We start from the raw sequence: 25,947 nt of genomic DNA, 5'->3' as shown, positions 1-25,947 counted from the left end.
TGATTTTTAAAAAGGTTTAATCAATTTGTATAGAGAAAATTTACTTTCTCTTTTCTTTACATATGAAATGCACCAAAATCTGTGAATAATAAATTAGTCTCTAATACTCAGATTGTTTGTCTATGAAATAAAATCTATGCCTACAACAGTATAGCACGATACTGATACAAAATATTGAATTGTCCCTTAAGATATTGCTAACCACATACACCACAAGATTGACTACTCCTTTTCAGGAAAGCCCTACTTTGGTTCTGGGTGCGTTTTTACACTAAAAATACAGTATACACATCTTAGAGCTTTTATAAAAATTTATCGTGGCTGAAATAATATCGCAATGCTATTTTTAAATTTTTGTTATTGTCATAATTGACATAATATCGACATATCGATGCTTTGACACTATAATTATGTTAACATCTCAAAGAGACAAAGCCAATATTTTAAATCCTATGACAAAAGTCTTATTAAAGACACTATAGTGTGGAATATTTAACATATAAATTGAGGTATATAACACTAAATCTAGGTTCTTGATGTGTAGAAAAATGAAGAAATGTTTTTTTAACTCAAAAATTATACTAATTTTTGCATATTGACGTCAATCATAAAAAGAAAAAGGATTATGATTTACAGAAGTATCGCTTGAACAATCCTAAAGAATATAAAGACAGATGACCGTACTGAAGAAATATTTATGGTACATTCGGAAAATTGAAGTATATATAACAAATAGTCTTACAATAAAAGCTACTGCAAGCGTATGTGTGTCGGAGTATGTATTGCGTGACTTAAGGGTATTTGCTTTATTTGTGATTCTTACATTCAGACATACCCCTAACTGTGCTATTTCTCAAATGCAGCGCACGTACCTGGCCTCTCTCTCCCTCCTGATATCCTGTATCCTGGTGGACTTACCTGGCCTCTCTCTCCCTCCTGATATCCTGTATCCTGGTGGACTTACCTGGCCTCTCTCTCCCTCCTGATATCCTGTATCCTGGTGGACTTACCTGGCCTCTCTCTCCCTCCTGATATCCTGTATCCTGGTGGACTTACCTGGCCTCTCTCTCCCTCCTGATATCCTGTATCCTGGTGGACTTACCTGGCCTCTCTCTCCCTCCTGATATCCTGTATTCTGGTGGACTTACCTGGCCTCTCTCTCCCTCCTGATATCCTGTATTCTGGTGGACTTACCTGGCCTCTCTCTCCCTCCTGATATCCTGTATCCTGGTGGACTGCCTGACCAGAGGTGTGGGCAGGGTGTACAGGGACTCTGGTAGGGAGGGGCGGGGAGATCTACCCTCATCCCCGCTTGTGTATTTCCTGAATACAAAAAATATTTATTTTTGCGTTCCAAATAGTTTATCCTATTATAATAAGTTTTTTTTTGTCTGTAGCTTAAGATTTCAATAGCTAGTAAACCAATTGAGATCGCCATTTTTTAGGAAAGCTTTATGTATATCCTTGGAAGGGTTGATTTTTTTTTATTTAAATTGTAGTATTGGGAGAGTTTAAGGCTATTTTCTCCATCCCATAAACATGCTAAGGGCTCAGCCGCTAGTTCATTTTACAGAGTAGTGTAAAGATGCATTTCTGTCGTAGCGTTCGTACATTCGTATGTCCGTCGGATTAAAATGATCTCTGCAACAACTAAATAAATTATATTCTGTTTTTCAGAGATTTTTTGTATTCCTCCTCATGACACGAAAAATTGCCCCGACCCCAACCCTTTCCCACGACTCCACTGTAGCCCCCCTTTATATGAGACTGTGCTGTAAAAAATTTGATTTTACTATTTTTGGGAAAAGTGAAAGTGTATATTATCAATGTATACACCAACCACATTTTCCTACTATATGCTCAAGACCAAAAAAGTTAAAATTGATAATTATATAGAATATTTGTATAAGAGAATTCTTTGAATATAAAGAAAAAGAAAAAAAATTAACTTTTGAAAAAAAAATAGTTCAAATATTACATAATTTCCTTAAATATTGAAATTAGGTAAGCAAAATTCTTTATATTTTAGCCTAGTGTTACTATGCTAGAGGGTTCCCTTTAAAGTATAACTTTTTAAACTTCTAAATATCTAAAAGTTTGAAAACTTTATTTTGTATACTCCTACAAGTTCAACTAATTTGGAGCAAAGCTTCTCCATTCCATGATCTGAGACCGATTTGAAAATAGCAAAGTTTTGATAATTGAATAATTCATATAACTTGCAAACCATATAGGATTACAGAACATAAAAGTCGTTTTATAGCTAATGATTTCGTTTCTAACCTTTAAGATCTTTCCCAAATGAGGGGAGGGTTGCCTTCTATCTAAGTGAGAGTGAGATTCTTTGAAACTCTTATCCTTATTTTATGTGAATATATCAACCCTTACAAGTAAAAGTAACACATTTTATGTAAAATTCAGGAACAAGGAATACTATTTAATTGTTTTCTCTAAAAGTGTCTGTCTAGCAGCGACCCATTCAAATTAAAAAAAATATTAATATTATTAACCTATGCCCAATTTAATTTAAAAGACAGATTTACCAGAAATCAATGGAATATTATAATTTTTTTTACCTTGATTCATCTCCACTAGTGCAGTATCTCTTAGAACCTTTCCGTTGCTGAAAAAAATAATTAATTAAAAAAATAATAATTATATAAAACTTCAGGGAGTAAGGGAGGGGACAATGGGCAATTATTTCAATTTAAGAGAGTTCGCTGAAAAGCAACGAAAACCAGATTTTTCAAGAAAATTTTACCAAAATTGTAAGGGGATCATGGTAACCTAATTTAGAACAAAATTAGTTCTAAGAAAAAAATCATTTACTTGAAAATTAAACTATCAACACATCACAATGTAGTAAACATTCTGTAATTAATCACTGGAAAAATCTTGTTTAGAACTACCTCAACCCTTCTAATATATTTATAACTGACCCCAAAATTCAAGCGGTTCTTAGATTATTTAATACATAAATATCACAGTAGAGTTTCTATACATGAAAAGACATTTTCTTGGGGAAAAATATTTGTTAAAACCAGCGATAAATAACAAACTTTTCTGTCTGCATATTCAAAACTAGCTCAGCTAGTTATCGGGGCATTGATGCGCAAGTCCCCAAAATCAGTAAGAATCTGCTGTATTCGTGCACATTCCCTTTAAGCCAGTCCCCAAAGTCTGAGACTACTTAAAAATTGAATTTTCGATCCATTGTCCCCTCCCTTACTCCCTGATAAAACTTAGACCTATTGGCTATTCTTTTATAAATATCCTTCTGTCTGTCTATTTGTCTGTACCTAAAAAAAATAGATTCTTGATTGGTTGGTACAAGCTAGCAGTATCCAAATTTATCATCCATTTCCTTAACCCTAAAAATACACAGCTCACTAAAATGGCCCCCCAGTGACTAGAAACAGCCGTCAGGTTAAATCTGATTTTGTTTCATATTGGACAGAACACCAGTAACTGACTTAGTATTTGAAAATAACTCCAACTAATTTAATTGTTTCAGAGTGGGCTGAAAGATAATTGTAGAGTAGCTGAATTTGATACATCCAGATTTAATTGATATTTGAGTCTGGCCAAATTGGCAAATAATAGATACTAAATAGATATAGAACACATACTTATCAATCAAATAATTGAACCATTAGGAACACGGTGTAGTAACAATACGACCATATAATTATTCAGAAAGTGTACACATTTTGGTACGAAAGGGTAGTTTTTTTCCATTTTATTAACTGTAAGCAATTGAGTTTCTTAGCTTTGCTTTAAAAATTATCATCCGAAAATTTCATCGCATTTTATGTGGGATTAAATCATATGTGACAAATTCCTTTTTAGTTGGACGTATCATTGGTTCTGATTGACCAACTAGGGCAATACATCTATTATGATACATTGTTTATGTATTAGAGTAAAACACTAGAAGAGAAAGAAATAAATAACCGTATCTCCCCATCACAACCACCTTGTGCAACCTTTCGATTGGGTCATTGAAAAGCAACCAATAGTTTCGCTTATATTAACAAAGCCAAGTAACAGAAAATAATTTAGAAGCAGACGAAAGAGGTCTTTAAAAAAGGAAGGGAGGTAGTTGTCTTTATATACATCTATACTATAGATCTGTTGTTTATATCAAAGAGAACAATGGTGCTTGAATGATTTTCATCTATCTTTAATATTATTAAGCTACTAAAAATCAAAATTTATTATTTAATATTTGGTTATAAAATACTTTGTACATTTTAAGCTAACATTGTATGTATACAAAATTATTCATTGTCCATTGTTTTATCCCTGTGTTTAATTTTTACTAAGAAAATATTCATAAATATTAAATTTTGATTAATATTTATGTGATAATTTTGTTTAAAAGCTTTCTTAAGAACCCTCTTACAACTTAATTGAATATTATACATACATGCACAGGTAGTGACTTATATTCAACAAAACAAGGTTGACAACATCCATAAAATTGAATAAGATAAGAGGAAAAAAGGACATTTACGCACGTAGAATCAACTCTCTTTAGGACCTTAATCATAGTGGAGGGGAAGGATGGGGGGCATTGAAACCTTCCATGTAAACTCATTTTCTGACAGAACCTCAGAATTTTTATTGAGAAACCTTTGTTTTAAGGTCCCTTTTCACTTATTTCATTTATAAGCTATTTTTTCAGGAATGCATATTTTAGGTAAATTTTCTTATAAGGATTAAGTGATTTAGTAATACGATATATGTATAGTAAAATACAAACTGATTTTTTTTCATTAAATATATCTCTGTCTGTTTATATGTAATATTTTGATGGTTATATATAATTCATGAAGATTTACACAAACTTTTTAAAACTCTTTACTTCTCTCTCTAAGTAATAATATTTATTATTATTTTCCTTACATTTATACAAGGTGAGTCAGAAAAAACTGAGTTTTCCGATTTTCTGATACAACCAGTAGGAATATGGAAAAAACAATTATAGGTTCTTGTTCTCTATAAAAATATACATTAAACTTAGAAAAGGTGTTTTTGAATATCTCTGAAAACAACGGCGCTTTTTAGAGCATAAAGATTTCAAAAAGTGTGTGTGATGACTTTTTCGGCCATTATTTTGTACTTTTTAGGTAGATTTATGAATGATAAAAAATGTCTACCATTCTAAAAAGATAAACAAACATATTTTTTGATCATTAAAATTTGTATTCAACAGATTGTAAATATTTAACATCTTAAAAATACAATTTATTTAAATTAAATTATCACATTATAAATCAAACGTTTTGTTGTAATCTATTGTTAAGATTTAATGCTCCCTCATATTATATTTCATCTTGTTACCTAAATTCCTACCCCTCCCCCTGAATTTCCTCTATATTTGGTGCAAGACTGGATTTAATCTCCAAAATCTCCGCCCCCTTTTGACAAATTATACTTGTGTGTTATAATCCATCATAATAATTTCATTTAAATAGGGTAGGGTTTTTAAAAGGCATTTTCATTTTAAAAATTCAAACCTTGATAACTTTTTTATCTTATTGTCAAATAAAAAGTTTTTTTTTTCTTTTTACTATAAGCTACGTTATTATAGAAGATTCTTTTAAACCACATGCATCACAATCAAGAAATATGAAAAAATGACAAATTGCAGTATTCTAAAAATGCTTTTGTGAGGAGCCAAAAAGCATTTCACTTCTAAAACTCATTAAAGTACTTTTCTTAGAACTTTTTCTAAATAAATATTGAAAGAAGGTATATCAACTTTTTTTTATATAGCTAGCCGGTTCTTTTAGTAAGTAGTAGATGTAAAATTTTTCATAGAATTCAGATATGCAATCGGTTTTTTTTGTAGACCTCTTATTTTTTAAGTAATCTAAGTTTAAAAAAAAAAAAAATTAAGTCGATTTTAAGGTACTAAAATGCAACAAAAAAAAGAAAGAAAATGCCATTATGAACAAAAATAGTAAGATCTTTAATTTGACACCTTACTTTTTCAATTCTGTCAGGTAATTATTGAAAAAATCAATTTTTTTAAACCCACGAGAATAAAAACTTTGACATTAATTTTATTATTTCACAGGTAAAAAAATATGGGTTCATATATACCTTTAGAATCAGAAAAATATTACGAATTCATTGTAAGCAAAATTGAAAAAAAAAGTTTACAATATAGTATATAAACTACAATAAAAGGAATTATATGAAAATATCATATTATATTGTACAGGCAACGTCTTAATTCTTGAATTGAGTATAAAAATGGGAAGGGGGTAAAGAGGGGGTAAAGAGGGGGTAAAAAAGGGAAGACGATAGTGTTGCCTGAACAAAAAATACAATTGGCCATTTGTTTAATTTTTAATTTTTTTACTTTTTTTCAATTTTGCTTACAATGGATTCGTATTATTTTTCTGATTCTAAAGGTATATATGAACCCATGTTTTTTATGTCTGTTTGAGAAAATATTTAGGTCTAAAGTTTTTATTAAACCGAGGTTAAAAAATAGATTTTTTCAATAATTACTCAACAGAATTTTAAAAGTAAGGTGTCAAATTAAAGATCTTACTATTTTTGTTCTTACTGGCCATTTTCTTCTTTTATTTTGTTGCGTTTTAGTACCTTAAAACCGACTTAATTATTTTTTTAAAAAACTTAAATTACTTAAAAAATAAGAGGTCTACAAAAAAACCGATTGCATATCTGAATTCTATGAAAAATTTTACATCTACTACTTACTAAAAGAACCGGCTAGCTATAAAAAAAAAGTTGATACACCTTCTTTTAAGATTTTTTTATACAAAATAGATGAGTTATTTAAATTTTTCTTGATCAACATTTTTCACACAAGGCATTTTTGACACCATACACCTATCATAGAGGCCGCATTTTTAGAGATAATGAAAAACACTTTTTACAAGTTTGATGTGCTTTTGTACAGAGAACAAGGATATATAATTATTTTTTCTGTATTCCTTCTGGTTGTTTCTGAAAATCGAAAAACTCAGTTTTTTTCTGACTCACCCTGTATATGATATAATTTTTTGTTCCTGTTTTAAAAAAATCAAATTTAAAAAAAAATATTATGTTTAAATGTAAGGTAACAATAATAAGCTAACAAAAGTTTAGATGAAAATTCAAGACATAAACATTATCGCACATTGACCTAACCCTTCATTCCGGCAAAGCCGAAAGAGTTATACCTACACATATATAAGTATTAAGTATTCAGAACAGAAAAAGGTTAAGATATTGTTCTTATAATGCAGCACATAAGAGGTTTTACAGCAAAAGTTCATGGCATTATGAAAAATAACTTTTCTTTCCGCCTATAATACATTAAGAAGGATTTTATTTGTATTTTTATTAAAAAGGCTTTAGAAATTTCTTTTAAAATTGGTATGTCTGTTAGTACTTGATATTTGCCAAAAAAAATATTTGCTTTATAAATTCAGTACCTACAATATTGTTTGTGGGACTTGAAAAACACCGCAGAATAAGAAGTTTTTTCTCTGTAGTTAATGGTACTTAACCAAAGCGTTATAAATCATATCAAGTATTTTATTTACACATTTAAGTGATTGCCTTTTTGTTTTTTTGGCTACCTTTATATCACGCTATCATTTATTAAGAGCGAAGATTTTCTATATTTAAAGTGGGTCCGTCCATCAATAACGGACAGCTCTGATATTTAGTTTTATTTATTTTTCGAGAACTGTCTTATATAATTATATAGACATTGTACATAGAATACGTTGATAATGTGAGAGATTCTGGCATCCCTAATAAAACGTTTCTTTAAGCTGGCTAATATAACAATATCCCTCCCCATCCCCTCCATTTACCATTGAGGAACGAATTGATCAATAACTAGCAACAAAGTGTGGTATTCGGCAACCGTGAGCCATGTCTATGGCACCCCTGATCTGGGGTTCGGTGGAGGGTCAATGGCCCTCCCCCGAGTCCTGGGGAAGGGGTCTAGTGACCCCCTCCCTACGCTTAGAATTAATGATTGAATCTGTCATGTTTATTATGGTTAACTGTATTCTTAATTCTCCCCCACCCTTTCCAGGGATGGGGGAATCATTATTGCCCAAACTGACCATTGTATATGTATTATTTATGCTTTTATGTTATGATTATTTATTCCTATCCATGTAATTATTGTTTGTTGTATATAGCTTCAGTATCTCTTAACCCTTCAATAAAGTGACAACTGAAAATAGATGTTGATCATTATCTAGTGAAAGCTAGAGAAGCGTAGCTTCTCTATAGTAAGGTGTCCACGTCTGTCACACTGCCGTAATCTAATTGAACTCCGGTGTCTGCCATTTATCCTCGGCGGATACCACAACTTTGGTGACAGCTGTGTGAGATTACGGCGAACCACAAGTGTAGAGCAGACGCGCATCTGAGGCTAAGGTACTCCCAGCAGTGAATCTGGCAAAACTGACGCAAGCAACCTGAATTACCCACCCTGGACAGCAAAGTTTAACTCTGCATCCGGCAGTTGTGGAAGCGAGACAGCGAAATCCGATGAATAACCGCGAGCAGCGCTGATACCTAACGGAGAATTGAGCGCCAAAAGGGCTGAAACAGGCCTGCGGACCGGCTGAAACAAGCCAAATAAGTGTAAACGGCTGGAAATAGGCCAACTTTACTGCAAGAAATAGCAGGATCCGAACCAGTGGCGCTAGCAGGACGGGACATTCCCTGCCGCCATCAGCCGGATTTGGATCAGCGGCGCTAGCAGGACGGGACATTCCCTGCCGCCGATAGGCTGAAACATGCCACATAGCTGCAAGCTGCGAGCTAACATACGAGTGTAGTGCACCAGAACAGAGAAAAACTACGTCAACCCCGAGTATCCTGAGAAGCTACAACGCAGCCACCCATCTAGAAAACAGATATTATATCACATTTGCAGGGATTACCACCCTAGTGTGATGGCCAAACAATAGATTTATGAGCAAAGCTTGGCAAACAAATTGTTGTGTTGTGATAAATCTAAGAATAGAACAGGCTTGGATTACTGTGTATTGTGATAACAGCTAAAAATAGAACAGAGTTGGTAAACAAATCTGTTATGCAATTGTGATAAGGACAAAAATAGAAGCTAGATGTAATATAATCAAAACAATCTCAAGCCCACAGCACAACAACAATACACCCCTTATTCCAAGGGAAAGGGAGGGGCCCCTCTCCATTGAAGGCAAATACAATCAGGGTGATATAATAGATAAGCCTAAGATTAAGAAGAAAAGGCCCTATTACACCAGCACACAGTTACCCCCCTCCCTCACAGGGGGAACGGACGGAGTTACCCCCGTCCCCTCACGCGCTTCCCCCTTCCTACCCACACTAGACTAAGTCCGTCTGTAGTGTGGAGCTAGCGATCGGATACACAGAGCGCCATTCACGGGTAGCGCAACAGAGTGCGGAAAATATCATAAATCCAACGGACGAAGCGGACCAATGAGAGAGCGAGTTGAGGGGTGAGAGCGCGTTTTCCCCGTGTGCGCGGATTTGACGGCGCGAACGCGCGTTACAAGGACAGGAGATTCCACGCACACACACACACACACACTCACACCAGAGCGGAGCTACTCCATAGCATTTAACAGGGGTATTTTTAGCAAATAAAGAATTGCAAGTTTATTTCCTTCTAGCTCTAGTGTGATAAGGGAAAACCCAATCAGTTCCTGACAGCAGTTCAGACCCTCAACATCTATCTACCTCTACCAGCCTACCCTACAACCTCAACACCTAACTAGTGATAAGTACAGCTAAGTTATATCTTTGTAACTAAACGCCCAACCTAGTGATACAAACAGTGTTGGCTGTTAGGCTAGGAAGCCTCAAGTGACAAACCATTCAATTTTAGTACTGTATAACTTTGTGCCCACCGTTTCACCGTTGACCCAATGGACCAGCATCAAGCCCCAGGAGGTGACCAAGCCCCAGGATGGCTCCAGGATGACCCTCAGCCGGCCCCAGCCGAGTACCGCAAGCTGATGCTGAGCAATCTGCCGGAGTTTAGAGGGCCGCCCAAGCAATCCTGGTCGGCACATATCCGCAGACTTGAGATGTCATGGGCGGCTTACCGCGTACCACCTCATGATTCCCTCAACCGCCGCAACGCCCTACTACTGTCACTGGTAGGGCAAGCGGCGGAAATGGCGTCCCATCTGTTTGGCGAGGCAGGCCAAGCCTTGACCTACGAACAGGTCAAGACCGAGTGTGAGTTGCTATTTCGCCCTGCTTTTGAATCCCAAACGCTTAAACAAGCGTTTAGGGATTACAAGCAACACTCGACAGAACCTATACAAGCGTACATATCAACTAAGTGCGCCTTGTATAGGGACGCCTACAACCATGAGGATCTTGAGTTGTTGGTGGACGAATTAAATCGTGGAATTCGTAACGCCAACGTAAAACGCCTCATGATGAACCATGAAATTACGAGTGTACCTGAGTACACTCGTAAGGCCATGTTCACCGTGACCATGGTTACTAAGCAGCTAAAGGAAGGTGTGTGCTTAGTGGACTCGACCGACGGGCTGACTGGATCTGCCTGCATCCAGTTGCCCCAATATGACGAGTCGGAGCCAATGGAGATTGGCTCCTTGGCTCCGGGTCTCCACCAGATGGGGAAGGTCGCTCCAGATGACAAGGTTCCAGGCCGCTGCTACCGCTGCCAGGGGAGAGGCCACCGAGCTCGAGACTGCCCAACGCCTGTGGAAGTTAGCCTAGAGGAGAGACGCACCCAGCCACGCCGTGACCGTTCTGCCAAGTGTGAGCGTTGCCACTATGACGGTCACACGGCGGCCGATTGTAGAGCCGACTGGGCCCAGGTAGCCAGCCGCAGGCGCACCGCCGACAAGGGTGCCCCTCCAGGGAAGCCCAGCAGAGTGGCCCATATGGAAGGGAGCGCGCCCCCAGCACCACCACAGCAAGCAGCCGCCCCCAGAGCTGCGGACCGAGCCGATGGGATGCCGCAGTTTGGGACTGTCCCAGCTAGGATCAACGTACTGGGTGGCGCGGCTGAACCCAACCGGGTTGGCCTAGGCTTCAGTCTTAACCATCTGGGGCCAGAGCTGATACAGCCCACCAACATAGCCGAGCCAGAGGTGCTGAGGCCCCAGCCTTTTAGCCTCAACATGATGGAACCTGCCCGACTGAGCCTACCCAGCAAGAGTGGAGAGGCGCTGCCCAGCGTCCCTGAGACGGTGTATGGGGAGGCCCTGGCAGCCGCTGAACGAGAGAGGCAGGAGGTGCTAGCCAGCACCTCTGCATCGATGTATGGGACGCCACCCGGCGTCGCCACCTGGGATGATGGGGGGGTGCTATCCAGCGCCTCCCACCTGGTGCCTGGGGCGACAACCGTCGCCGCCACCGAGATACCTGGATCCTGGAACGAGCCAGCCTCCAACCTGATGTCTGGGGCGACAGCCGTCGCCGCCACCGAGAGACCTGAGTCCTGGAACGAGCCAGCGGTCCCAGAGGAAGGGGTGACACCCGTCACCCCCAGTCAGCCAGCGCCACCAGCCTGCAGGGAGAGCCCAGCTACATGCCAGCCAGCGCCACCAGCCTGCAGGGAGAGTCCAGCTACATGCCATCCAGAGCCCCCTGCCAGCCAAGGGAACCCAGCTGCTCAACATCAGGATAAGTTGAATTTGTTAAATGTGTTGTATCCAAAATATTGTAAACACCCAGCCTTGCCTGTGCCCCCTGCACCTGAGGCTGGGGAGATTGAAATTTGGGAAAATAAGGACTTGCCTGTGCCACATGCACCTGAGTTCCTAGGGCAGGGGAGGGCAGTGAGTAAGGGCGAGCCTGTGCCACATGCACTTCAGCCCCATGCCACTGGGCATGCCTTGGACAAGGGAAGGGAGCACTTAGGGCTAGGGGAGCCGACACCCAGGCAAGTGCCAGTCGCTTGCCAGTCTGTCATTGGGGAGGGTATCGGGGTGCCTCGGCCGCATACAGATAACGCTCAATGGAAATTTGTGTCTAGCCAGGAGCAGCCCAGCCGTGTCCAGCCCCAAGAAGCAGCCGTGACCAGAGCTGAAGATCCCCAGCCGCGTGTACGAGGAAGATGGTTACCTGGAAGCCTCTCCCATTGGTGGATGGTCCTGTGGGGCCTCCTGCTGGCAGCCGTGTGGCCTACAACCAGCTACGTCCTGGTGGGGTGGGACTGTGCCAACCCCACCCATGTCACGTCTTACAATAAAGAAAAGATGTGTGACACGGAGCCCCTACACCAGGAGGTGCCCCTGGGCCATGAAGTACACGTCCTGCAGCAAGTCAAGGTGAGGGAAACCACTGGGTTCAGCTGTCAGCTCACCGTGTCCCAGTGGACATTCAGGTGTGGGGTATGGGGTCACCTCAAGGTGACCTCGGTCCCCACCCTCATGAGGCCAACCAAGATAGACCCAGAAGCGTGCCGAGACCTGGCCAGGAACCGAGTATACACGTTGCCAGGCAAGACCCAGCCACTGACGTTCCAGCTGAACCACCCCCTGTTCTTCACCATCGACATGGTGGGCGCCCTCGTCAACAGCCCCGAGGGGGTGGGTTGCGAGGGGGAGGACGTCCACTTTGAGGGCCAGCTATACCGCAACGAATTAGTGCTCCAGGAGCGGCGGCTGCTGGTCAAGGAGGAGACCTATGTGGTGGAGGATGGACGGGTGGAGTCCCAGTCTGACCACCTGACCCTAGAGTGTCCCCATTCTGAGCTGTCCTGCATCACTGGGGAAGCAACCTACGTGTGGGACCACCTGGGAAGAGATTGCCCCTTGAGGCTGATCCGCAGCCTCCAGCCCAGCCTGGTGATGGATGCATATCTGGTTGACCATCAGGCCCAGTTTTTCATCAACATGACCAACCCCACCTCGATTGTGAACTGCGACTTCGAGGCCCATGCCACCAACCATCCAGCGTTGTTCGTGGCAGCTGATCCAGCCGCGGCTGCGCTGCCCAGAGTGTCGGCCAGGGATGTTGACGTTCCCCTTCAAGCCCAGATCCATGCAGGTTATATTGGGTTTACCCTGGAAACGCGCATGAAAAGCACTGCAGCAGAAGAAGTAGCGGCCAACTGCTGGAAGCTCCAGCAACTAGATCCGGCCCACCCGGTGCGTGTCCAGGGGAGCACGTTCTCGGTACTGAGGGGAGACATCCTGCTGCAGCTGACCTGCCAAAGGCACAAGTACGTTGTCCGCGAACACAAGGAGTGTTGGGACAAAGTGCCAGTAGAGCCCACAGGTTTTGTAGACGCTGTGACACGGGTATACAGTGAGCACGCCACCAAGATTCCCTGCTCCTCCACCTACCCCCTGACTGTGCACGCGGAGGAAGGCTGGATAGAGTTAACCCCTGCTCCCAAGAAGAGGCCACCCCCGCTGGATACGCCTAAGCAGTTGTTGACCGAACCCTTAGATGACTTCAGTTCAGGTGGTTTGTATTCGCAGGCTGAGTTGAACGACTGGCAACAACTGCTGGCGTTCCCAGCATACAAGAGTGCCATGCTGACCGGCCTATCCTATGGCTCCTGCGTTCAGCAAGGCAGCTGTTCGGCCACAGGAGACCATGGGATAGTGTCCTACAACATTGACCGACTGGCGGAGGAAGGAGAGGCAGCCCTGGATGTCTGGGCAGGATTTAGACAAGCCATCCACGAGTGGGGAGATGGCGCAGCCATACTGTGCTTGCTGTTGTTGATCCTCAAACTGCTGGGGGACCTAACCATCATTTCTCTGGCAGCAGCACAGGGAGGAGTCCGGGCAGCCCTGAATGCGATATCACAAGTGTTCCTGTACCATCCAGCTTTATATAGGAAAGCGCTGGCTAGAGCCAGGCTCAACCATGCCAAGTCCCGGGACTTTTCAGTGGACTGGGATGCCATTCCCATCGGCAGGGAAGCAGCCGAGGAAATGGTGTCTTATGAAATCAACTGACAGCGGGCATGACCGCCCAGGTAGGCCAGGACCGCCCTCTGGCAGACCCCGCGGCCCCTCAGGAGGACAGGCCGCTGCTCAGACAATCAACCTGGCAGCCAGTGCCCCGGCCGCTGCCAACAACAACCAGCAGGCCCCACTGCTGACCGTTCCAGCAGCAACTGTGCCACCAGCAAACCTGATACCTGCCGGCGCTGACCAACGTATCCAACCCAAGTCAGCCTCTGCCTTCTATCCCACATTGGGAGCCCATCAACCTTAAGAAGATACTCACCACTAGGATTCCATTGAATCATTATCGTTTGTATATATTTTAGCCCTAAGGAGCGGGCCGAAGGCCTCAACCACTGTCGGAAGTCTGGTAGGGAAACCACCTCCCAGCCTTCCGAGGGGAGAGTTGTGGTATTCGGCAACCGTGAGCCATGTCTATGGCACCCCTGATCTGGGGTTCGGTGGAGGGTCAATGGCCCTCCCCCGAGTCCTGGGGAAGGGGTCTAGTGACCCCCTCCCTACGCTTAGAATTAATGATTGAATCTGTCATGTTTATTATGGTTAACTGTATTCTTAATTCTCCCCCACCCTTTCCAGGGATGGGGGAATCATTATTGCCCAAACTGACCATTGTATATGTATTATTTATGCTTTTATGTTATGATTATTTATTCCTATCCATGTAATTATTGTTTGTTGTATATAGCTTCAGTATCTCTTAACCCTTCAATAAAGTGACAACTGAAAATAGATGTTGATCATTATCTAGTGAAAGCTAGAGAAGCGTAGCTTCTCTATAGTAAGGTGTCCACGTCTGTCACACTGCCGTAATCTAATTGAACTCCGGTGTCTGCCATTTATCCTCGGCGGATACCACAAAAGATTGACGATAAATATTCCCCTGTTACAATATCTACGTATTTTTTCTCCATTCAGATAGACTTAAACCTAAATCGTAAATTACCGTATTCTTATACCATAACAAATTTATTATTATAGATATAAATAAGAAAGTGCTTCCGAAATATTGCCAGTTTTCAAGTTATATAAATTTGATAGTCTGATTAATTATGTTTATTTTTGGGATAGTGCTATCATGAATCTCTATGAGAAATAAAATAAATAATATTTTGAAAATAGTCTTGGGATTTTTTCCATAGAATGCTTATATACCTTAGTTCAATTACTTGATACGGGCTTGCCAAATATCTCCTTTTCCTTTTATACCCATAATACAAAGTAGAACGATGTCTGTCCGTCTAAAGCTTAAGATCTCGGTAACCGCTGAACCGAATGGGCTCTACTCTTCAGGGAATATACCTACTGGTCCTGTGGTGGTTTTAAGATGTTTTGTTGGGGGGGGGGGGGGGGGACAACCCCAACCACCCCAAAAACAAAAAAATCCCCCCCCATTTTTTTTATTGCAGAAGATTTCCTTGGTCCTTTTTTTTTGCAGGAGATTTCCTTGGTCATTTTACGAATTTCACCTTAAATTTTTTTGGATCACCTCTTGGGGCAAAGCCCCTAGAGGCTAGGGGCGATGCCGCTAGTATGAATATAAACTCTATACCTGTCTTGTTTCAGAATTGATGCTATCTGATGATTCTCTGTACCCACACATTCTACGCTCAACCATTCCTAGACACAGAGATAGATAAATAGATGAGATAGAAAGTGTGATAGATAGATAGTTAGTCGAATATGTAATTCAGATAGATAGTAAAAAGTATGTCAATATATCATTGCACATTTTTATCTTTCACCAAAATTAAAATTGCTGTCACCTTATTATGTTAATGTTTGTTTGTCTGACTTTTCCTTTATAGGTTTTGTCATTCTTGTTTCAACAGTGAATTGTAAATATAAACATATAATAAATTTGTTCTCCTAACAAAAATATTTTGGCAATTGATTGTTTTGCCCTAATTATTGGTCTAACTTTAAATAGAATTAAGTTACATTCGATTTAATCCCACTAATCCCACATACAAGACCTATTGGATAAATGGATCAAATTAAAAAATGTCCTTTTGTGTACTGTACACATCTAACCAATAGTATGGTCGTATTATTCCCAACACTTTGTTACTATTGGTCCAATAAAGGAATTTGTCATCTAAACTTTTTACATATCCTTATACTAAAGTAACAGGATGTTTGTCTGTTTGTGTATCTGTGTGTTTGTGTGTACCGAAGGATCTCGCTAACCGCTGAACCGATCGGGTTCTCCTTAACAGGGTAGCTTCTCATAGATCCCGGGAAGGTTTATGACTATTTTCTTGGGGGGTTGGACACCCCCAACCCCCCAAAAAATGAATAATACCCTCCCCCCCCCCCAAAAAAAAAAAATATTTTTTAACTAAAATTAAAAATGATAGGGGGGGGGGGCCCGGGGGGGGGGGTGCAACCCTCCCCCCCAAAAAAATTTACTTTTTCTTTTAAAATCTAAAATAAAAAAATGGGTTATCAAATTCGACTCCCCCCTCCTTAAGTGCCCCTAGAGGTCTCTAGGGGCGTAGTCGCTAGTATCAACTATTGTACTAGGGAAAATTATTTTTTGATTAAATCTTTTTTTTTATAAAACTTTGGGTACCAGTATAATTGAAAGTAAAATGTTCCCTCCCTGACTATAATCTGTAGAGATGAAATTGTCGAGACTAAACCCCATCATAATAATTCTGCCAAAGTGTTCCAATAATACTGCTATTATTACTTCATGGCTTTTAGCAAAAAAAAATGAAGGATATTTTTATTAAAATTTCGTTGTTGCTTTATATCAGACTTTATATCAAATTATAGGTATTTTAAGTTTTATTCCCCAACTTGCTAAATCATATTAAATTGAGTCCTTAGAGTGTATAGACATAGTGTATTCAAGGAAAAAAACTTAAGAAAAAACATTAAAAGTAAGTATCCACATTAAAATAGACCAAAAAAGGCCTAAAAATCCCATTTCCGCAGTTTTTCTAACCTAAAAATAAAATAATTTGATTTTTTTTCATTAGTACCTATAGGCCTAGGCTTATGTACCAAGTTTGAAAAATCTAGCTCAATTTATTTAGACCACCTTCCCTTCTACACAAATAAAAGAAATTGTAAAAAAACAAAAACCATATACCAGTATGACACTCAAAAAAGTATTTTTTAAGCATCTGCAGCCCTTATTTCTCAATGAAATATTAAAAAATGTATATGTCCTTGTTCTCTATAGATTTCCACATAAGTAGATATAAAAATTTTTACCTCCATTAACACTGGAGATTTTTAGAGCTAAAGTTTTGAAAAAGTGACTGAGAAAAAGAATTTTTTTCTCTCATAATTTTTGGATGGTTATATTATGATTTTCTGGCAACTGAATAATAATACACAAAGAAAAACAAGTTAACTAATTATTTCTTTTTTATTCCACCAAAAAGTATCAATTTTTAATGGCAAAAAATACTACTGAATGAATTGATTATTTGCAAATTTTAGGTTATTTATTTCCCCTTATTTATGAAAAGGATTAATTATGACAGTTGCTCCGCCCCCTTTTCTGACATCTCAATCATTTAATAGGGGGTTAATTAAGTTTTTTAGACTAAAAAATCATTATGTTCTAATTTTATTTTCTTTATAACTTTTTTGTTATTAAAGTTAGGATTATGAAACAAAAACAATTTTCCTGCTATATTCATAAAGATTTATTTGGTTTTTTAATCTAAAACAAATTTGCCTAATAAGTAAGTTTTTCAAAATATCGTTAAACTCAAAAGACTCAAAAAATATGTGTAAAAAAATGCTTTTTACTCAAAGCCTAAATTTTTTATTTCATTTTTGTATAAAGTTTCTGCTAGTAACAAAAATTAAAGGACTTCTACCTTAATTTTGCTAAAAAAGTCGTTTCATGTTAAAAGTTACTTTTTCCTCAGTCACTTTTTCAAAACTTTTAGCTCTAAAAATATCCGGTGTTAATGGAGGTAAAAAAATATTTTTCTATCTACTAATGTGGAAATCTATAGAGAACAAGGACATATACATTTTTTGATAATTCATTGAGAAATAAGGGCTGCAGATGCTAAAAAATACTTTTTCGAGGGTCATACTGTATTTTATTTCTAATATGCCCTCATTAAAAAACAAAGCTGCTCTCGTCTATTTCATATTGCCAATATGATGTACTTATATGCGAATGTGAAGGCACACCTAAAAACTTAGGCCAATTTGCAGTTTTCTACAAAATGGATTCACACATGATATGTAGACACGTTATTTTTGCACATCCTTTGTTTACGTAAAGTACGTGTGTTTGATATGACCTCTAAAATGGCTGTACATAGATTATTTTATTTCCATAAAAACTATTTAATAAACTTAAAACTTTCCCTAAAACAAAATGTTAACAAAATGCTATCAATATTTAGATTATACTTATAGAATGAGGGAAGCAAGTTAGTGTTTATAAATTTAATCTACAGTAAAGTAGAGTTAAACTTTTAAATGGAAAAATCATGTACATTGATAAAAGAAAAACAGATACCAAGTGGAACACAAAAACCCAAATATTTGAACTCGACCCTGAGGATAGCTCTAATTGTGTGATGTCCTACCCCAACACTGCCTAACCCCAGAGACATGAACCTATCTAAAAACAAGCATCGAAATATGTGGATATTTATGTTCAATTTATCTAAAAAAGATATTACTTTTTACTAGCGGATGCGCCCATATCATTTAGGAGCTCTATACCTAAAGGGGTCTGTACTCTGTACGGAAGGGTAGACAATAACCCAAAGCCATCCCAGGACCTTTTTGAAGCATCCTTAATAGGTTTTAAAATATTAAAATACAGACAAAAACCTTTACTACTTTATATAATAGGATTAAAATTAATATTCTGTTTATAAAAAAATATTAAATTTCTAGAAGCAAAAATGAACTAAATTATGTATTGTTGGTCTGTCTGTTCATTGATTAATCTTTAGATAATACATGTATGATGTCAGGTACTTCATTATTTACACATAATATACAGTGTGTTTTTTTTATGAGAACTTTTTTGAAAGCAATTTTTCCCCACTTATAGTTATCAGAACTTAATGATTAATGGCTTATTTTCTTCGTTTTTTAAGGCAATTTATAGAACACCAAAAAAATATTTCAGTTTTTATTCAAAAAGTACAGTAAAATCTAAAATTTAAAACTTAGGTGTCAACATCGAAAAATGGTTTTAGCGCATTTTTCTTATGCCTGAATCTTCTACCCTTTGCAAGAAAAAATTGGATTTTCTGTAGTCGACTTTGGGGGGCCAGTACTCCCTCCCTGGTTGAGATATGACCTTCAAACTTTGATATGTTCTAGTACATGTCCCTAATAGTATCTGTATACATTTTTAGCTCTATATCTCAACTTTGAAGTGTTTAGCAGCCATTCTTGCAAAAGGTTGAATATTTGAGCACAAGAAAAATGCGCTAAAACCATTTTTAGATGTTGACACCTAAGTTTTGAAATTTAGATTTTACTGTACTTTTTAAATAAAAACTGAAATATTTTTTTGGTGTTCTATAAATTGCCTTAAAAAACGAAGAAAATAAGCCATTAATCATTAAGTTCTGATAACTATAAGTGGGGTAAAATTGCTTTCAAAAAAGTTCTCATAAAAAAACACACTGTATTATTCATATTGCATGTATGGAGGAAGTTGACAACAGTTTTTCTAAAATAATTCATTGACCTTAAGTTTGATAAATAAACTTTAAAATAGAATAAAATAGTGTTAAAAGTGTACATTTTACGAATAACAATAATAAAACTAGCTTAGAGTTTGTTTTAAAATTAGAATAAATAAAGAAAAGCTCCCCCTTAAAAGGCATTGAACAGTTAATGTATAAAATCATTTAACCACTAAAAACCAACAAAAAGGTAATCAAAAAACAATTAACAATATGTATAGAATAAGACAAAAATAAGTATTTATAATTTATAATTATACTTTTTCTTTCTGCAATCTTCGCCGATAGCCTCTGTTTTAGACAAATGTAAACATTTCAAAAATATGTAAAAATTGGGGAACCATTTTGAGCTTTGTATAGTCTAGAATCAAACACAATATCCTATTGACAACCAGAAATTCGATCATAATGTCACGAAAATCTTCACAAAAAATTTGGTGGATATGGGGAATCGTTATTTTAGCCCCCTGCGTGTTTCACTTTATTAGAGAACATGAAAATCTGGTGTAATATCCACGTAATAATATATCCATTATTGGTGTGTCTCCCATACTTATTCCTACAGACTGATGGACATATTATAAAAAATTATAGGGTAGCTTCGCTATATAAAAAACTGTACTTTTGCGAAGAAAAGTTTTAGATGACATTTTGATTGACTTGTCATTTAAATATTCTTACATTTCATGACTAAAACCAGAGTTGGAGATAAAAAATCCAGGAAACAGCGATGACGTTTAATGTTTACCTACAGTTGCTAAGCTAAAGAAGGATAGCGGCTAAGCTGATTGTTTTAGTTTTAGGATTCAGGATATTTTTTTAATGAAGCATAACTAATTATATCAAATAAATAATTCAGAATTCCTACACATCTCCTATTTTACAAAGTAGTAAAGATTTTTTGTCTGAACCTTAAGATCTCAATAACTACTGAACCGACTGGGTTTATATTTCATGTAAGATTCACATAGGTCTTGTGATGGGTTTAGGCTATTTCATTTTAAGACGTGTGATGGTTTATGGCTATTTTGCTCTTTCTTTTGAATACAGAGTCACAAGATGCTAGGGCCGTAACCAATATAGTTTTCAATACAATGCCATAAGAAATCAAAATGAAATTAAAAAAATAAGACAAAAATTAAAATAAAAAATACATAACAATGGCTTATTATTTGATTTGTGTTTCTTTGACTTCAGCAAGGTGATTGACTATCGAAAATTTCTGTTTATTTCTTTTGCATAATCAAGTATGAGTGGACATTGTAAATTATACTGGTAAACAGAGTTTTATAAAAATACTATTTCATTCGTTGAATTAAAAACTTTGGGTACTTTTATTCAATCTTGATTGGTTGGTTCAAACGTTTCAACTAATGATTTTGATTTTTAAAAGGGGTAACTTTGTTAATCATTATTGGTAAAAACACCAATTCATCGCAAATTTTCTAATCCCTTTAATTTCAACTTTAGTTTGTCCGTTAGGCCGTACGGCATTTTGTCTAGCTTAACATTTAATGAAATAATTTCAGATATACTTTTAAGTAATCTATTTAAATGAATGCTTGGCTAACAGTTGGTAATACTAATCAGTGACGTGCACAGCGGTTCACCAGGGGGATGTGAAATCTTGAGGAAGCGAAAAAAGGGTGATGGCAAAAGGGGGAGTTGACACCCCCATTCCACACGCCACTGTTTACATTATTGATATTGAAATATCTTACTGTTCTATTGTTATGCCATCGCTACTTATGCTATTAATGGACCCTAATACATATCTTTTAAAGCCTTATTTATTTTTAACTTAACGGGTGTAATTTTAACCGTCCGTCAGACCGACTTACAAGAAAGACATGTAGATAAGCCTCACTGCAAGAATACTATAAAAACAAAGTTGAAAAAAGCATGAATGTAAAAATAATCTAATTTACATGTTTGAAAGTAATTTAGTTTTAAAACTAAAAGTTTTTGAATTTTGAATATTTGCGCTCTTTCATTGAAAAATGTACACAATATTTTCAAAAACCTTTTTCGGGTTTGAAGGGGGGTTGAGTAAGGTTTAAATGAGGACACATAGCTACAAGAACAGTCATTTTCTTGCAGCGATGCAACAAATATAGAATTCAAGTCAAGTTATTAATAAGTTGTAGTTTTAAGATATCTCATTAAAAACTTCAATTCATCGGGATTTTTTACATTGTTATTAAATTGAAATCTTTTTATAATATCAGGTCTTGAATCAGACAGAAAAATTAGAAAAGATTTGGAAATTTTGTCCCAAATCTTTTATAAATTCTCTAAGAGTCTTCTAAACTTTATTTTAGAGCAGCTACTCTGTAGTTACATTATGAGGACAATATTTCATAATGAAAAACATCCATAAAAGCGAAGCTCTGAAACAGTATGACAGACGAACATTAACTCTTGTAGAGTAACAGAACTGAATATACAAAATATGAATATACTAGAAATGCCTGGATGTACCATCCAGGTTTAGATAAATTAGTGAAAATTATTGTTTCCTTTTTTTATAATACATTATTGGTATTGCATCTTATAGCTATTCTTTCATAGCGTAGTGGTATGATATGAGAGAATGGGGTACGAAGATCAGTGGTTCAATTATTGTTGTTAGAATAAACATATTTTATTTCCTTTAAAAAAAATTTAATTTTTTATTAAATAAATAAAATAAAACTAAAACTTATTTTGAAAAGTCACTTAAAATCTTTAAAAAAGCAATTTAAAAAAAAATGTAGCCAAGCCTGAACCGACTTCCTTGGCCCTAAATATTCTAAAGAATATTTCTTTTTATGACATTGTAAACAATATCAGTAATTAATAAAATAAAACTAATTTTGAAGTCCCTTAATATATTTAAAAAGGTAATTAAAAAAAAAATTATCGCCAAGCCTCGAACCGACTTCCATGGCCCTAAATATTTTAAAGAATACTTTATACTAATTGTTTAAATTAACTGATCATTAAAGCTTTCCTCTTTAGCTCAGTGGATAAATTTTATTGTTAATATTTTATCCAAGCAGTCTGAAGCACCTAAGATCGAAACCTCTTCGGGTATTTAAAAAATATTTTTATCTGTATAGAGAGAGAAAGAGAAAGAAAGATATTGTTGTGTGGAGGGGGGGGGGGGGTAATTTTTTTCCAGAACGATTTCTCTTGGGTGGGTGGTGTTACCCTCTTCCAAAATAGTTAGAAACCTTCCCAGAACCTATGATAAGCTACCCTGTAAAGGAGAACCATATGGGTTCAGGGGTTAGCGAGATCCTTTGTCACAAACAAACAGACAGACAAATAAACATTCTGTTACTTTATTATATGGATGATAGCTTTAATAGTTTATTATACATGCGGGCAATAGAACTGGAATTCTTGATAAGTTACTTGGGGGGTTTTGAACCGGCGACCTATAAGCTTTGAGGGATACTTAATATTATAGGAGGAAAGAGAGAGAGAGAGAGAAAGAAATTCGTAGGTTGCGTAATTTTCAATCATCAGCGACCGTTTAAACGGATATAAAAATCAAAAATTTATAAAGTAACAGGATATTTGTCAGTGTGTTTGTATGTTTGGAGGGTAGGGCGAGTAATATAATAGTTATTTAAAGCATCGTATTATTAACTATTATTATATAACACTGGCTTTAATCTGAAATGATTGTGCATTTTTATATTCATAGAAAACTGGATATAATAAGATGTTAAATATATTTTTCAGTCTGTTATGTTAAATAAAATTTTTTTTTTAAATGAATGTCACCACCTGGAGTCGATCTTGGATAGCCACGACCATAGCCTTACAACGTACCCCTATGCCACAAAAGCCGCATTAATATCAAACAAAAATTGGTCATGTTTTTACAACCCAAAACAAAATTAATAATGGGGATTAATCAACCCTTCTTTTTCTTCCATTGTTCTTTCCTTGAACTTTCCTTGAATATTAATATTTTTCTTCCATTGTCTTTTACCCTACTATTAATCTTTTTCTTCCATTTTCCAATCCCCGACTATTAATCTCTGAATATTAAGGGGATAGAAATTGAAATTATTATAATAGCTTAAACTATTACGCCGATATTAAATTATACCAAATTTTTGTTAAAAATATTGTTATAAGAGCTAAAAAAATGTTCCGCCGACATTTAAATACTCTTTTGTTTTAATTTAAATTAATCTAATAATTTTTACAAAGACGACATTATAAAAAAATCACGGAGGTTTCGTGAATTTCATTTTGGGAGGTGGGGGGAGACATAAGGAGGAAATAGGGAAGGAAGAACATATGAAGTGGGATGGATTTATAATAATAGTATAGTTTTTTTTTACAAAAACTTAATTTTGATGTAAATTGTTAAAAGAATATCGTTTTTAGGATTATTATATGTGTATGTACATTGGATATAATGTTTTAAATAGTTTGAGCTCAATTTATATGAAACATTGCTAAATTTTAAATCTTTTATATGGGAAATTTTGTCCATGTACTTTTCGACCGAAACCACGAAATTCAAAAGTTGGGAGGTTTCGTGAGAAAAACTTCGAGGTTTCGTGAATCATACTATTTTTACTACCTTATCTATTTTTACTTCCAATCTTTGAAGTTGCATATAGCTTATGTATAGAATGTGTGACTTCTTATCTGGCTAACCCAGGTTCGAATCCCGTCCGAGAGGGCCACCGATTTTGTAAATGTTAAAAATTGGAAGATTTCATTAAATAAAAGTTGTCGCAAATATAGGTATTAAATAAGTTTTGACAAAATTATAAGTAAATTTGTTGCAAAACTTCTTAAATACAGAATTCTGTTTACTTACATACTGACATTTTTAGAACTTGATTATTGAGATGCTTCGCTCAAAATGTTGTACCTTATTGTAAAAGGAATCAGTAATCCAAAAATCAGAACAATTCGATGATTTTATCACATAAAAAGTTGTTGTTACAAAGTTAAAAAATCAACATGTTTAAATGGACGTACGGACATTTAGTTTTGATTATAGAGTTGCTACGCTTTTAAATCGTACCTAACTACTACAGGAACCACCATGCACAGTTTGAAATCGATAGGACAATTATAACATGCCTAAATTAACGAAAAAAGCTATCAGTTACGGACTAATTATATAAAAGCATCGCTTTTAATAATAATAAACTGTAATAATAAATATCTTTAGAGTGATATGTTAAATGTGGTAATTGTTTAAACGGCAATCGAAGCTTTTTTAACATCCAAAAGAAATATTTTTTGCTAATAAAAGCTTGATAGATGATACAGGCCCTATATTAACAAATTTTCATGTCTATGATTATTAGGGAAGCTTACAATTGGTTCAGGGCAAGTATAAACTAATAAAACTAATCTATTGTCATATAGAAATGTAGTTGATCTAAGTATAATAGTCTATGTATGTAGATCTATCAGACAGTACAAAACACTGTTTATATTTATGATAATAGTTATCAAGAAAACAAGGGTATATATACCCATAACACACATTTATCAAATGTAAAGGAAACCACAAATATGTTGCAATAGTCGCAATAGGATCTATTTGTATGTTCCTACATTCCAGTAAGTTATATATACACAATCCAATAAAATTCATTAGGCCAGCCTTTAAAGCTTATAAATTGAAGAATTTCTTATGTAATTTATATCAGTCATCTAAAAAATAATTTATTTACAATTCAAAGTAGAAGGAAGTCTTCTGACTGAACTGATTGGGCTCTGTTCATTGATTATAAGATTTTAAGCTATTTAGACACCCCCAAAAAATAAATGAGGATGCTAAATATGCTCTATTCAACTGTTATCATTGAATATACTTTTGAAAGGAAAGTTTAGGGGCATATCCCAACCCCTTTTGGGGCGAACCCTCTAAAAGTTATTTTAAAAAAAAAAGTTCAACAATATCAAAATGTACTAGATACTTTTTCTATATTTTTTTTGTTTCGGTGTTATGATTCATTTATGTCCAAAAAATGAAAATTATGTTTGTTAAAATGCCCAGAGTAAGTTAATCTAAGACAAATAGAATACAACTATCATGTAAATAATATATAAGAATGATTGTTAACAAATAATAAAGAAATAAATAGATTGATATACATAAACTTTCGTATTTTATGCAGCTTATCAATAGAAAAACATACCCTTTCTACATTAATAGCGTGTTCGATGTCCGTACTTTCGTCCTTGCCGGATAGCTTCGATAATGGGTATTTTAACTGTGCATTAAAGATAAATTAGATGTTTTAGACATTAGCTACCAT

The 25,947-nt window shown here is 36.5% G+C and overlaps 1 protein-coding gene across 2 annotated transcripts in view; it reads right to left on the bottom strand.

Moving 5' to 3' along the window:
- Positions 1-25,947, bottom strand: part of fid (class I SAM-dependent methyltransferase fire dancer) — a 158,456-nt gene that overhangs the window by 78,291 nt on the left and 54,218 nt on the right. For both annotated transcript variants that reach the window (XM_080160525.1, XM_080160526.1), the window contains exons 3-5: positions 15,517-15,584; positions 2,577-2,623; positions 1,195-1,323 (exon numbers count right to left, since the gene is read on the bottom strand). In XM_080160525.1, the coding sequence (XP_080016651.1) occupies positions 1,195-1,323; positions 2,577-2,623; positions 15,517-15,582 (242 nt within the window). In that variant the 5' untranslated portion in view covers positions 15,583-15,584. The remainder of the gene's footprint in view (positions 1-1,194; positions 1,324-2,576; positions 2,624-15,516; positions 15,585-25,947) is intronic.

The sequence above is a fragment of the Acartia tonsa genome, chromosome 5 (assembly GCF_053477335.1).
Source record: "Acartia tonsa isolate MP-2025a chromosome 5, ASM5347733v1, whole genome shotgun sequence".
NCBI lineage: Eukaryota > Metazoa > Arthropoda > Copepoda > Calanoida > Acartiidae > Acartia > Acartia tonsa.
This window is presented reverse-complemented; position numbering and strand designations above follow the sequence as displayed.